This window comes from Oreochromis niloticus, linkage group LG20 (genome assembly GCF_001858045.2).
Source record: "Oreochromis niloticus isolate F11D_XX linkage group LG20, O_niloticus_UMD_NMBU, whole genome shotgun sequence".
Taxonomy (NCBI): Eukaryota; Metazoa; Chordata; class Actinopteri; order Cichliformes; family Cichlidae; genus Oreochromis; species Oreochromis niloticus.
The window spans coordinates 24787383-24802398 of record NC_031984.2 but is presented as its reverse complement, the minus strand read 5'-3'; the positions used below and the strand labels follow the sequence as shown (position 1 = coordinate 24802398).

General features: G+C 38.4%; 1 protein-coding gene across 20 annotated transcripts in view; it reads right to left on the bottom strand.

Annotated features, from left to right (window-relative positions):
- The window catches only part of cacna1db (calcium channel, voltage-dependent, L type, alpha 1D subunit, b), an 85079-nt gene that overhangs the window by 23069 nt on the left and 46994 nt on the right, over positions 1-15016 (bottom strand). For 4 of the 20 annotated variants that reach the window (XM_025901574.1, XM_025901560.1, XM_025901562.1 and 1 more), the window contains 23 exons: positions 13822-13909; positions 13618-13644; positions 13148-13308; positions 12837-13062; positions 11641-11848; positions 11313-11433; positions 11100-11214; positions 10915-10975; positions 10749-10809; positions 10035-10179; positions 9804-9933; positions 7803-7862; positions 7655-7714; positions 5407-5513; positions 4726-4813; positions 4476-4583; positions 4251-4303; positions 4019-4165; positions 3685-3886; positions 3386-3544; positions 2122-2232; positions 1067-1144; positions 499-582 (listed from right to left, as the gene is read on the bottom strand). In XM_025901574.1, the coding sequence (XP_025757359.1) occupies positions 499-582; positions 1067-1144; positions 2122-2232; positions 3386-3544; positions 3685-3886; positions 4019-4165; positions 4251-4303; positions 4476-4583; positions 4726-4813; positions 5407-5513; positions 7655-7714; positions 7803-7862; positions 9804-9933; positions 10035-10179; positions 10749-10809; positions 10915-10975; positions 11100-11214; positions 11313-11433; positions 11641-11848; positions 12837-13062; positions 13148-13308; positions 13618-13644; positions 13822-13909 (2600 nt within the window). The remainder of the gene's footprint in view (positions 1-498; positions 583-1066; positions 1145-2121; positions 2233-3385; positions 3545-3684; positions 3887-4018; positions 4166-4250; positions 4304-4475; positions 4584-4725; positions 4814-5406; positions 5514-7654; positions 7715-7802; positions 7863-9803; positions 9934-10034; positions 10180-10748; positions 10810-10914; positions 10976-11099; positions 11215-11312; positions 11434-11640; positions 11849-12836; positions 13063-13147; positions 13309-13617; positions 13645-13821; positions 13910-15016) is intronic. The other 16 variants (XM_025901572.1, XM_025901573.1, XM_019349856.2 and 13 more) reach the window with 6 other exon arrangements.

Sequence of the window (15016 nt, the reverse complement as noted above, 5' to 3'; positions counted from 1 at the left end):
CTGATAGGTCAGTCCCTTCCTTGAACTCATTACTGCCCCATAAAAAATACATAAAGACATGGGTATTACAGTTTCAAGATTCCCTCAAACAATAGCTTTCCTTAACTCCTTAATGACTTAAAGTCCATTTGAATAGATACAGGTCAAATTTGACCCAGAACAGCCTCAGTTTGTATTGTGCAACAGTATAAAGTTTTAACATATTTTCACTTAAATAAAAGTCATCAGTCTTCAGATGACCTAAAAACAGATTAAATCTGACCTGAACAGTATGTAAGGGTTAAAAAGCTTATTATATGCTTACTCATCTACGCTGTAATTGGAATACGATTATATGTTTTTTTAAAGCAGCAGCTTTTCCTGTTATGAAACTGCAAAGAATAATTCATAATGCCTGAAAAAAAACAGCCGCGCCCTTGATTTGTAACACTGATGCTACACCAAGGCACTCCTGCAGTAGAAGACACAGCAGGACATGTGCGATAAATGATTACTTACATTGATCTCAGTGATGGCAATGTCAACCACGCTACCCACAACAATTAAGGCATCAAACGTGTTCCATGCATCAGCAAAATAGTTCTGCAAGCACAGGCAACAAAGACACACAGAAAAGAAGAAAGAGAGACAACAAAGCCGGGAAGAAAAGGAAGAAGAGCAGTAAAAAAGAAGTGTGAAAGACAAAGAAAAGAGCATCAAAAAGTTGTGCTTTGATATAACAGAGCGAGGCTGAGAAGGTTTTCCTGTCTGAGCTTGTGAGAGTGCCAACTTTTATTATTGCTGGCTTAAAGGAATACATGCTGTTTGTTGGCACTTATTGCCCCCGAAAGCTAACAGCAGATTTTCAAGTTATTTAGCAGATATTTGGCCTGTGGTGCTTATCAACCAATGAGCCCGACAAAGATTTAAAAGATGGTTTCAAGTGTAGACACTGGTCAACACTAATTTAAGACAGGAAGGTAAGGAAGGAGGAAAGATGTGAAGGATGGAAAAAAGGAGAGTGGCAGTAGCAGTTGGAGAGCAGGAAGAGGGAATGACAGAGTTCTACATACTGACGTCTTTCTACCTGGCTGAGTATGATGTCGACTACACTGCCAATCACCACCAGAGCATCGAAGACGTTCCAGGCGTCCCCGACATAGCCCTGAATATGGCAGCATGCACAGCCAGCAGGAGGAGAGGGGGGAGGCAGGAGAGGAGGGTGATGCAGGAAAGTATAAGAGGTTACAGTGAGGAGTACAGGAGGGTGACGATAAGAAATCAGTGGAAGGATGAGATTCGAGCAAAGAGCCCGTGATGGGAGGCAACAGGAACAGGAAGAAAGAGGGTTGGCTTAAAAGTGTCTTCAGGTAAAAACTCAAACACTGATCTTTTTGGGGATAAAATATAAAAGCACATCTAGAGAAAAACTCAAGTGGTTTAACTCTTTCCCTTTTGAATGCCTAAAATGGGTAACCCCTGTATCACTTTCCTAAACTGAGCAGTGTCTGTCATATTTGAGGCCTCCTTCCAGAACAAAATGACTGGGTGTCCACCCGAAGTTACTGAGGGTGGTCTCTGCCTACACAGCTTAATAGAGCTACGCTTGGAAAAACCTGGAACATGATCTAATGGTCCTGTAACTGCATCTTTACTAACATATACTGGGGTTTCAAAACTCATCATTATTGTAGAGAGGTGGTTAAGGTGGAGTTAACGTACTATTGGTCATTTTGACTAGATCTGCATATAATTTGCTTAACCTCCTAAGAGCCGAACTCTTCCACGGCATGCATTTTTAATTTGTCTTTGATATTTGGGCATATTGGGGCCCGACGAATGTAAAAACAAAGAATTACCAGATTTTTTTTTTTACCTTATTTTTGTTTTTAAGAAAAATAAGAGCCACATATGAGGATATTCGTTTAAAATTTTGTTAGAACAGTAGCAGTATAATGTCCTCGTAAGTGGATATCAGGCCCTTGTAGAGCAAAATTGAGTATTTTGGTCTAAATAACTCAAAATGTGATGTCCACATATGTGGACGCCAGGTCCTAGGAGGTTAAACACTTAAGTTTTTGCAGTAAGGACAATTTTTGACAAAAAATAAAATAAATCATAGAGAGGAGAGAAGAGACTTACTCTGGGCTTGAAGGCAATCAGCTTGAGGATCATCTCTACAGTGAAAACCCCAGTGAACACCATGTTCAGGATGTCCATGGCATAGTTAAATAAATGAGACTGACCATGGTGCTGAAAAGAGACATATGCACAGACTAAACACACAAATATTAAGAAACAAATATGTATTTCAGGTGTATGTATATACTGCATGATGACAAAAGACTGTACATCATTTTAGACTCATTAGGTACAGATCAGATCAGTTCAACCATTAACATTTCCAGACATAGCAATATTTGACAAACTGATAAATTAAATATTTATATGCTACACTAGATTGCCAAAAGTATTCGCTCGTTTGCCTTCAGATACATATGAACTTGAGTGATATCCCATTCTTAATCCATATGGTTTAATATGATGTCCACCCTCCATATTCACCTATACCAGCTTCAACTCTTCTGTCTTTATTTATGGCAATTTTTGAAGATTCTTCCAGAAGCACATTTGTGAGGTCAGACTGATGTTGGACGAGAAGGCCTGGCTCACAGTCTCCACTCTAATTCATCCTATCAGGTTGAGATCAGGACTCTGTGCAGGCCAGTCAAGTTCTTCCACACCAGACTTGCTCACCATGTCGTTATGGATCTTGCTTTGCGCACCGGAGTGCAGTAATGTTGGAACAACAAGGGGCCATTGCCAAACTGTACCCTTCAGGAGAAGGGTACTTCTCCAGACAACCAAACCCAGACTTGTTCGTCAGACTTGCAGATGGAGAAGTGTGATTCATCACACCAGAGTACATCTCCACTGCTCTGGTGCTTTACACCACTGCGTCAGAGACTTTGCTTTGTGCTTGGATCACCAAGCAGTGCTTGGATGCAGATGCTCGGGCATGGATACCCATTCCATGAAGCTCTCTTCACACTGTTCTTGAGCTAATCTGAAGCCCACGTGAAGTTTGGAGGTCTGTAATGATTGATCCTATAGAATGTTGATGACCTCCACACACTATAATACCACTAACAGCTGATTCTGGAATATTTAGTAGTGACGAAATTTCATGGCTGGACTTGCACGGTTTTCACGGATCTCCTGCGAGTGACCCATTCTTTCACAAATTTTTGTAGAAGCAGTATGCATGCCCAGGTGTATTTTATACACCTGTGACCATGGACGTGATTGGATGATCACTAATTTGAATAAGTGAGTCAACAAAGTGTATGTAGTGATTGTAAACCCAGTTTAACTTTACCTTACAGACAGAATGAATAGTTCTTACCTGGATGGCCAGGCATAAGGTGTTGAGGATGATTAGGACAAACATGACGTACTCGAAGCCGGTGGAGTTCACCACATACCAGAACTTGTACTGGTAGGGGTTTTTGGGAATGTAGCGCCGAAGAGGGCGAGCTTTAAGAGCGTACTCGACACACTGACGCTGCCATGGTGTTGATGGTTTGTTAAGGCAAAAAGAAGCACAGACTCATAAACAAGTAATTAATTATTAGGATATTATTTGGCTATAATGTTGCATCATTTCTTCACGCTTTTGAAATAATCATAAACAGACTTTCCTACCTGATTTTTGTCCAGCTCACAGTTCTTGTACTCCTTTTCCCCTTGCTCCTGGAACGTAACGATGACAAAACCAACAAAGATGTTCATCATGAAGAAGGCAATGATGATGATGTAGATGATGAAGAAGATGGAGATCTCGATGCGGTAGTTGTAGATAGGGCCCATGTTCTCCCTGTTGGAGTCGATGGCCTTGTACAGCAGACTGTAGGGACAAAACGGAGACAGAAAGTCAAGGTGATGAGTTACTATCCAGTGGCAATACAGCATTAAGTTTGGAAGAAGCGAAATAAATACCAAACATTAAATTCCATCTCGCACATAAAGCAGTACTTACGTGGGCCATCCTTCAAAGGTGGAAACAGTAAAAAGAGCCATCATGGCCATGAGGACGTTGTCAAAGTTGAATTCACTGTTATACCAGATCCTCTCCTTCACCATGGGCAGCGCAGTGTCACCATTGTTGTAGAGAATATATGTACCCCTGGGATGTAAAGATAATATTAACTACATATCCTGTGTGCAGACTGAAAATGCAAGCAAAACCAGTAAGGAATCAAATATCTCACTTGCACTCATCTGGGCTGGACTTTGCATCATCTGTGCATCGATAAAATTTACCCTTTAAAAAAGAAAGCAGATCATGTCAGCTGCAGTGTTGTGCAAGAATCCCAAACTTTGTACAGCTTTTTATTGTTTCATGGTAGAACAATTGCTTAATTTAGTGAAGTGCAGAAGAGAAGCGAGATTACTATCATTGTGGGCCTGTTTCCCATTATAGCTCTTTGCTGTACCTTGAAAAGTTGCACTCCGATACAAGCGAACATAAACTGCAGCAGAGTGGTGACAATCATGATGTTGCCAATGGTCCTGATGGCCACAAATACACACTGGACCACGTGCTGCAAAGCATACGGTTACAGTGCTATTAGAAATACACAGTTTGTGTCACCAACAAAAGTGTGTGTTTGCACAAACATGGGTGCAAATTCAGATTCAACTAAACCCATGCGTATAGACAGACAGAGATATTGTCACTCTCACCTTGAGTCCCTTAGCTCTGTTGATGGCCCTGAGAGGACGAAGAACTCGCAAAACACGAAGAATTTTCACCACTGAGATAGCGGACGACCTATAGGAACAGAAAAACACACCAGGGAATAAAGGTATTAATTTTTAATGGGCATGTCCCCACAGAGGTATTAGGGATTCACATTTTTTCTCCTGAACATGTTAGTATACTGAACCCTAAAGTTTTAGTTGCTGAGCAACTTAACTGTGACAGTTAACAGACAGGGTTTAGATAATCAAGATATAACATGTTAATTCAGTTGTTTTTACTTCAGAATTTTCAGTTGAATTAGGCCATTAACCTAAGTTGTTACTGCTGATTTAGTTTAGGTAATGTTTAGGGATTCATTAGTGCGGCTGAATCAAGTAGGAAACACAAAACAGACATTAAGTCTACTTATTCTATAAATTCACTGGTGAGTTACTCGCATTTTTCTCACATTGGATATTACACTGACTTTCTACTAGGGTGATGGCAGGATAAAGACCATTTAATGTTCATTCTGACTGAGTCACACATTTCCATTTTCACATATGGCTGTGCTGGGTAATGTCTAGAAAGGTTCAGGGAACTGTAGTACACGTGTGAAAACGATAGTTTTTAACTAATCATCTGAACATAGTTGCTCAATTTTTAATGACGATCACACTTACTGAATGCCGAAAGACACCAGAGACACACCAACGACCAGCAGGTCTAATAGGTTAAAGTAGTTTCTACAGAACGCCCCTTTATGAAGGAATGCTCCAAATGCTGTCATCTGGACAAAGGAGAGAACCATGTTGATTAGCCATCAACACTGAGAGGAGGTTCAATCAAGGCAGCAATATGACTAAAAATGCATAATAACTGTTTGCTATAGATGATCTGTTATATTCTAAGTCTACCAAAAAAATCTTTGCTGATTTGTACACATCTGTACACTCACAGTCATTCTGTATGTCAGACGTTAGTGAAAATAATAACAGTGCAAAGAAATTCTGAGCAGTTTCTGAGGGCTCTGAGTTGAAATGAATCGAAAGGATTAACAAAAGCACTCAAGCTTGGTAAGTTAAATTAACAGGTAAAAGTTTCAATCAATATTTAAAACACATTTGAAATGAGAAACGTCAGCGATGCATTTATGTGCAGCACCGCGCACACACACGCATCGATGGTATATGCAGTACATATAGATACATTAGGTACAGACATTGCAAAATGTTAACACATGACATGGGGAACATTTTAAAACCACATTCATTTCCTGTACAGATTAAGCCACAAAGTGAACCATAAACAAGGCCCTTTATCTTCTGATGGACTTTCAAGCTTAAGCCATAAAAATGAGATTTTCCTGGTGCAGACATGCAGCGAGCAATGGGGAAAGGTTAGAGACTGATTTGTGAATGTAAAAATAATAAAACTGTTTAGGATTTTTGTGGATTTCTTCAAGCTTTTTATTTGGAAGAACAGTTTTCCAAAAAAGCTTCTTATCTGTGTTCACAGTGTCCAATCAGACAGTGTGATTTTAAAGCTTGGTGTTAGTTGGAGTTCATCTACAGTCTGAAATATAGCAGACTTAACAAACATCCTACTATAATGATGGTAGTACTGTATACGAATGCATATACCCCACCTCCTCCTTAACATCTATGAACATCCATTACTATAGATGTTCATAGATGTTTAGTTATTTCAATCTATTATATTACATTCTCAGAAGGTCCCCTGTAAGTAACTTAATGTTCTGTGTATCTGTATATGTGACAGACTTTTGTTTGAGTCACCACTAAACACTGAATGAAGAGTTCTGAAATGAGGTCCTTAAATATCACAGACATATATCTGAACAAACAGCAATTCACTCCAGTAAAGGTGAGAACATTTTCGATGAAAATCAGAATTGTGCAAGCCTTACGATGAGTGCTAATTTTGATCTAAAGCTCTATTTAAAATTGTAAATGTTTTGTGGGTGTTGCATTATGTAGATATACATATTCAGTTAAAATATAAATGAACTGCTATGGGGGCAGGAGTTTGAGGTTTAGTGATCACGGGGCAAATTTACATCCACACCTACGATGTGAATTAAAACTGAGATTATTGACCAAACAAATCAATAATCATGTCACGTTTACATTTTCAGGTTAAACATGTACAGATTAGCTTTAAAACTGACAGGGTTTCTATGTAGCTTGCAAAGGAGAAGAAGGAAAAGAAGAATACATATATATGTATATATATGTATTAGTTACATGCATACATACATCATTCTGCTGTTAAGTTTTAATAATTAACCAAGTTTTTGTCATTTCACTATGTACAGTGGTATAACGAAGATATACAGAACAACAAAATAAATAACATAAGGTCTGTCACATATGAGAGTGAAGTGAAAAGTGCTGCAGAATTGGCAAAAACTGCCTGTTGGGTGGATTTTTGTTAGTTATTGTAATTAAACATAAAACCATATGAATTGTTTAAAATACGGGACTCTAATGTTTACTGTTTTTTTTAATCTGCTGATATGCTTTTAAAAACAATCCCTTTGTAAAACTGTGAATAAAGTATACATTTTTGTCATCTTTTGAAAATCCAAAAAGAAAAAAAACGGTAAAAACATAATTTTCGGGAAAAGCCAAACAAGCGGTCGTATTCTGGAGAGCCAAAGGTCCATAAACTTGTCGAGGGTTAAAAGGGGGAAGTAGGCCGTGATGGAAAAGTGACTGACAGACAAAAAAAATTTCTGACAAAAAGGCACGAGCTCCACGTTGACATGTCGGCGCTGTGAGAACAAGACAAGCAGGCGGCCATTCTGACCAGACTATAGAGACAAAAATGACGAGAGGAAGAATGTGTGCAGCAAGCTTGGAAGTGGTGGGTTGTTGCTGAGCAAACGCAACGGTTTGAATTGTTTACCTTAATAAAGATCTCAAATGTAAACATACTAGTGAAGACATAGTCTGCATAGCCTAGGATCTGAGGAAGCAATCAGAGTGACATAAGCGCGCAGGGTTACTACAGCTCTACTCAGCACAGCACAACACAGCACGCAAAGGACATTTACCTTCAACAGGATCTCAACAGTAAAGATTGCGGTGAAAGCATAGTCAAAATAACCAAGTATCTGAAAAAGGCAATGCACAAGTTCAAGTCATTCCAGGACAACAGCACAGTGAGAGATTTATTAAATACTTTTAGCTGTAATTACTGCAAAGTTTAAACACAGATGAAACAGATACTAGTGTAGCCAAGCACTAAGTAGGTTATATTTTAACTGACCAATCACTCGTTAGTGTGAAGTCTCAAATAAATTCTTGTTTGTTAAGAAACAGTGATGTTCCTTCTCTGAAATTCTGAATGCAAACAAAGCTGGGCCATTGTCTTTTTTTAGTGTTGGAAGAAGCCATGTTGTGCCTGCAATCAGCACTGGTACAGAATGAACACAAACAGACTATTTAAAACTCCTTACAGTGACATGCTGTAGCTGCAGACACAAAGGGGAGCCTGCTGGACCTCCTACCAAGCAGAACTATCTGCTTCTAAAGTCTGCCCTGAAAATGTATGTAATCACAGCTCGTGGGCAGTTTAACACGATGATACAATCATGAGAAAAAGACATTTTTGATGGGACTCCATGCAGACCTCTGAAAAACTAAGTACACACTTTTATTCAGTAACTTGTTGAACCACCTTTACTGCAATAACTTGAAGTAACTGCTTCCCGTATGACTGGATTATCAGTCTGTCACATCACTGTTAGGAATAATTTTGTTCTGCTCTTCTTTACATCACTGCTTCAGATCCTTGAGGTTTGATGCACAGCTCTCTTAAGGTCCCAGCACAACATTTAAATTAAAATGAGGCCTGGACTTTGGGTCATCACAGCACTTTAATTCGCTTCTTTTTCAGGCATTCTGTTGTAGATCTGCTGCTCTGCTTTGATCGCTGTCCTGTTGCATGACCCAGTCTCGACAAAGCTTTAGCTGTCAGACAGATTTTCTCACATTTGACTCCAGAATACTTTGGTAGAGGAGCTCATGGTCAAAAACAAAGCAATGGTCCAAAACAATGTGTTATGAGGTGTTTCTGATACTATTCTATGTTTTGTCTTTGCCAAATGTGGTGCTGTGCATAGAGGCCAACCATCTCCATTTTGGACTATCTGTCCAAATGAGACTGTTCCAGAAGTCTTGTGGTTTGTTCAGATGGAGCTTCGCAAACCAAAGCTATGTTGCCAGGTTCTTTTCAGAAAAGTTTTCTCCTGGTAACCTTTCCAAATAAGCCGTACCCGTTCAGTCTTTTTCTAATTGTGCTGTCATGAACTTTAACATTTAACATGCTAACTGAGGCCTGTAGAGATTTTGTGTAATTTCTCTGAGCAGTGCACAGTTTGAATTTAGGGAGAATCTGCTGAAACGTTCACCCTTGGCAAGACTATGGGATTGTGTTTAGACACATTTGATTGCTTCAGACCAGAAAACTTCTGCTTTTATAGAGGCGTTCACACTTGCTAATGTACAGTTAATCAAGTGCATTTGATCAGCAGCATTTGGCTGCTACTTACCCTCTTAATTCTTATGTAAGCAGTAAGGCTGTACTTAGTTTTTCAGGTAAACAGGAGTACATAGAGTCCTCTAAAAACTTTCTTTTTTACTCAACTGCATTTAATTTCACAGCCAAAAATTCCTCAAATTTAAGACATAATTTTGAATTATCTTTTAAGAATGTTATAAATTGTGTGAGAAACAGACAAGGTTAAATAACATAATAACATAATAATAAATAACAGTAGTTGTAACTACTTTAAGAACTATTGTTATTGCCAAATCTGTCATTTCATACGTCTCTTGCTATTTTTTAATGAAAAATTTTGATTTGTTAAAATATGTGTTTTACTTATAACTTTAATGATGGATGTTTAATGCATATTTTCAACACCAGGACCTTAAAATGGAACGTAGTAAATGAAATGTAGTAATACATAATTTACTAAATTACAGCTGGACTCCGACTGTGACGTGTAAAAAAGTGAAACAGTGTCCAGACTCATTGGTTGTTTACATACGATATTGCGAGCAGAGAAGTTGCGGATGGGGTCTTCGGCAGCCAGCGAGACAGAGCTGAGCATGATGAAGACCAGGATGAGGTTGGTGAAGATCTGATGGTTGATCAGCTTATGGCAGAATACACGAAACCTACAAAAAGAGAGTAGAAAGCAGTAAAGAGAGGGACTGCTTGAACTCTTTTAGTGGCTACAAATACATCTGTGTTGATATGTCTGATATACGAAGCTCACGGATTTGTGCTGCTGAAAATGAAGAAGGCGCTGCCTTCGGGGATGGGTGGAATCTTTTCTTTGATGGTGAGTTCAGAAAGTCGCTGAGGCCGGGGCCCAGACGGGACTTCTGGGAGCTCGTCATTGTCGGTACCATCATCACACACTGGAAAATATTAAAACAGTCCTTCAGACATGATCCTAGCATGAAAAAGCATGTCAACTTTACATGAGTGCCAATGTTTTGTTTTAGTCAAATTTCTAAATATTTCTTTTAATGTTTGCGCACTTTGCTATTTTTTTCATTGACTATACAATTTATTGTCATTCCTTACAAAGAATTTAAGTTAAAAGATCACTTAAAATTCACATAAAAGATTAATTTTAATTGTAAATCCCAGCATACAGAAGAGACACTTAAATGATGAACTGAAGATTCAAAATCTGGCATTCAACATATAATATGTCTACTGCACAATAATAGATGTACAAAAATACAGTGTTTATCTAATTGATTTGATCAACAATCACCCTTCCACTAACTGCTGTGTTGTGTTTGACTTCAAAGTGCTCACAGTGTTTCCCACGATTCAGTTCCCTTAAACTGCAAGTAGGTGTTGTCAGCAAAGGTCTCTTTTTTTTCTTCAGTGTCTAAGCTGTGTGTTATATATATTTGTGTGTGTGTGTATATACTGTACATGTATCGTTCAGTACGTGTAAAACAAGTCATTTTACCTGGAGAGTCACTGGAAGGATACAACTCTTTGTTTTCCTCTTGCAACCCCTCCAGCGGCACCTTCAGCGTTCAGGTTTAAGAGAAATTTTTAATAAAATCAGTGCTGCCATTTAACATATGAATGTCTGCAGTTTGAGAATACAATGTAAATCTCTGAATTTTTACCTTGGTCTCGCCATCTTTGCTTTCTGCTATGTCACATCTCTTCTTATCAGCGCTTGCATCCCTGTTGGGCACAGATGAAACAAGGTCTGATTTACAACACTTTTTTTTTTAAGTGACTGTGACAAAAGATTTTAAACATAAAATCAACACTAGACCTTCAAACATAAAATATTAAACAGCTTCACCTGGCACTATTCTTCCTCTTCTTCGCCTCTTCCTCCTCTTTCTGCGCTGTGTTGAGGCTCTCTGCATCTGCCAGGTTGTCAACGGCGATGGCCAAGAAAACGTTTAGCAGGATGTCTGATCATTTGAGTTAAAGAGAAAACACTACAACTTTTTCACACACATCCACACTCATGAGTGGTAACTGTGTGCACATTTCGCAGGCAGTAGGATACAGTTTCCACAAATGAAGAGGATGATGAAGTAAATGCAGACGACCATTCCAGAGGAGGCAGGACCACCGTATGCCATGATGCCATCATACATTACTGTGTTCCAGTCTTCTCCTGTCAAGATCTGGTGAACACAATATAGAGCAGAGGACACCAAAATGATAGTCTGTTATTATTTAAACTGTATTTATTGTCTTACTGCAGACACTTAGATTGGATGTTGTGATTCCTACAAATCGCATCTCAACAAACAGACGCTTTGACAGATTAGCATTGAATTAGCTCACAGCGAGCTTTAATTTTCACTGAAACAATGAAACCAAACAGATACCTGGAAAACAGTGAGAAGGGCCTGGGGGAAGTTATCGAAAGTGCTTCTTTTAGTCACAGTTTCATCGAAGTTGAACTTTCCCCCAAAAAGCTGCATGCCAAGCAGGGAAAAGATAATGATGAAGAGGAAAAGCAGCAGCAACAGGGATGCGATGGACTTCATGGAGTTGAGGAGAGAGGCCACCAGGTTACTGAGAGACGCCCAGTGACTGAGGAAGAAACAAACAATAAGGCATTATGTCTTGTCGATACGCTCAACTTAGCCACCTGGTATCAGACATGCTGTAGTCAGTTAATATGCTCACTGATGCCTGAATCCCTCGGTTTGTTTGAAATAAGTGTCGTAAGCCATCATGTGGAAGATTTACAGTGAGCTCTTTCACGTCCTCATGTAACAGATCACATTTGGCAATAGTCGGGGAGAAGGTACAAATAACCACCTCCTTATTTTCTGAGCTTCATACAAGTGATACATTTTACATATAAAATAAAAGGCTTGTTTTCTGTCAGTGAGAGATTAAATGTCACTTACGTTAGTTGCAATCTAAGCTCACGTGTATAAGTCTGAAAACTGAATTTAAAAAAACTACAAATGAAAAACTATATAAACAAATTTTAAAACCCCAGATTTGAATCAAAAGACGGGGTTTTAAACATCTTACGTCCGGAGATCACATGACTTTCTGTTTTTTAAAAGATTTAATAGTTTTGTTTTGCTCTGTGCTAAATAGAAACTTTAGACATTCCCATTGATGGATTACTGGTCATGTCTGTAACAGGCTGTGCCAGTGGGGCTGATCGTCCCTGTCACAGCCCCTGATGTGTAGATGTGCAGCTTTAACTGAGGCTCGCTGGTCTGACGTCTGTATTAAATATATTATTATTCATCCATCTATCCATTCTCTTCTGCTTATAATTTTCAGGGGCGCTGGAACCTATATATGATTATCTTATAATATATTTAAATGTTTTGTTGTTGTTTTTAAATGTAATTAGGGGACATTTCATAGACCTCATGCACTTTTGAATTCTTATCTTTTGTGTGACTTAATTTATGCTTTTTTTTTAAATTTTTTTTCTTTGACTTATGTTCAGTTCAGCAAAAACTAACCTTGTTAATAAAGGTGCTATATAAACATTAGTATTATTAATATTATTGTGATTGTCAGTAGTAGTATTAGTGCGGGAATTGCTCACCGTGTGACTTTGAAGATTCTAAGGAGGCGTACGCAGCGCAATACAGAGATGCCCAAAGGAGACATGATCGCTAACTCCACCAGGATGGTCTCTACGATGCCACCACACACCACGAAACAGTCAAAGCGGTTAAACAGGGATACAAAGTAGGCCTGCAACCCCAGGCTGTACATTTTCACCAGCATCTCCAAGGTGAACAAGGCCAGAAGAACTTTGTTGGCAACATCTGGAGAAAAAAGCGGGACAAAAACAATGCTAAGTCTAGATGCACGTTTTAGGATACCGTGGAACAAACAGAGCAAAGCACATACCCTGTACTTCAGTCAGCCAGTCCGGCTGGTTGTAGTGCTCAGAGGAGATGGTAAGAGTGTTGAGGAACACCAAGATGATGACGAGCCAATAAAAGGTCACCGATTTCACAGCTGCACGACACTTCCTGCGGCAGAAACGGTTCCATCGACGCCACTGACGGCTGAAGGCAATCAGTTTCACATGTTTAGGTTTTTGGTTTTTGTATTGCTATTCATTGGATTATTTGATTGGTGAAATACAATAAAAGCAACTTCATTATGATTCCAATGGAACAAACGTTGATTAGGAGGAAAAGACGGTAGGTTTCAGGTGCATAAACACAATGATGACATTTAGGGGAAAAAACACAGATGAAAGCATCAGGGGTCTGAACAATTAAAACATGATGCCATAATCAACCATGCAAGATGAGACAAGTCCAGTAAATGATGAACAAAGCTACCATGCTGCACCACAACGGGCTACCAACCTGCACTTTGATTTAGTAATTTTTTGACTGGGGAGAATAAAAAGAAGCAACTTTTAATTAAATGTAACAGCATGTGCAAATGTGCACTCTGCAATCCAATCAAATGTCTGAGTTTTAATATTACTGACTGTCAAGTACCAGACAGCCTAAGCTGTCAATAAAATTTTAGAGTGAAACGTGTAATATAACATATACAGCACTCACCACAGCGGACCACAGCATGGTGATTTGTCTTCCTCTCCGTTGTGATTGTCTGTGGTCACTGATTCTGTCTCACTTGTGGGTATGCTCGCTGTCATGTCGCACACACACATACAAATACACACACGTAAAGACACGTTAATGGAAAAAGTTTATTAGACAGGCTTTCTGTTATGTTATGTTATGTTATGACTGATTATCTTATTGATATCCATGCATTTTTGATTTGGCTTGGTTTTTGAGTGATAAAATATCCTTAAAAATAAATGTGATTTTATTTTTAAATCTGACAAACAAAGCCCAAATAAACACTCTAATCAGTGGTTACAGTAAAACAATACAATATAATGTTGAGCTCAGATTTCAGCTTGTGATTATTTAACTCCATTGATCTCTTTTTTTGTCATTTGGAAGGCCAAGCCAAACCACCAGAAAAAAAAAATGAAACAGCAAAATCTGCAGGTGTCAGATAAAAATGCTGGAGTGACTGCCTGACACAGTTTGACCCCTGGATGTCGAAGTTTCACAGTATGAAACCAGCTGTAATGCTTGTGAGCACTGCAAAAAGATGAAGCTCAAGGTTTTTGCACAGATCTAGTAACAGTGAATACATGTTGCCAGTCCAGAGTCAAACTAAATTTGATAGATTATTCTTTATTGTTATTCATTTAAACATTTATCAACTGGAAATCCATTTTCCATGGTGAGGATTGAAATACTGACTGCAGTGTTCAGATGAAATATTTGTTCTATGATTCAAAATGCATCAATTATCTTGTCCAGGTCTGTCATGGGTAAACACATTAGAATTCACATTTACTGTACATGCACAAAATATTGTTGCAATGGAAAATATGACTCAAAATGATGATGATGAAGATGATGAAGATGCCATTATTAATGATAATGATGATGAGAAAACCAGTTCTAGATAAAATTTTATGTTTCCCCTCAGCCATCATTAAAAAATGGTAAGTTATTGTTTATTAACAGATTAAATTATAATTCATAATGTACACTAATGTGCTAATAACTGGTTTCTACAGTTGCATATGATAATTATCTGGGTTGTTAGATAACTGTTATATCTTAATGGTTATTGGAAACTTTAAACTAATGTCTATAATTCTTTGTAAATAAATCAAAGTAATAATTAGATTCTCTTATCACCTATTATAACATGAGCAATGTATTACAA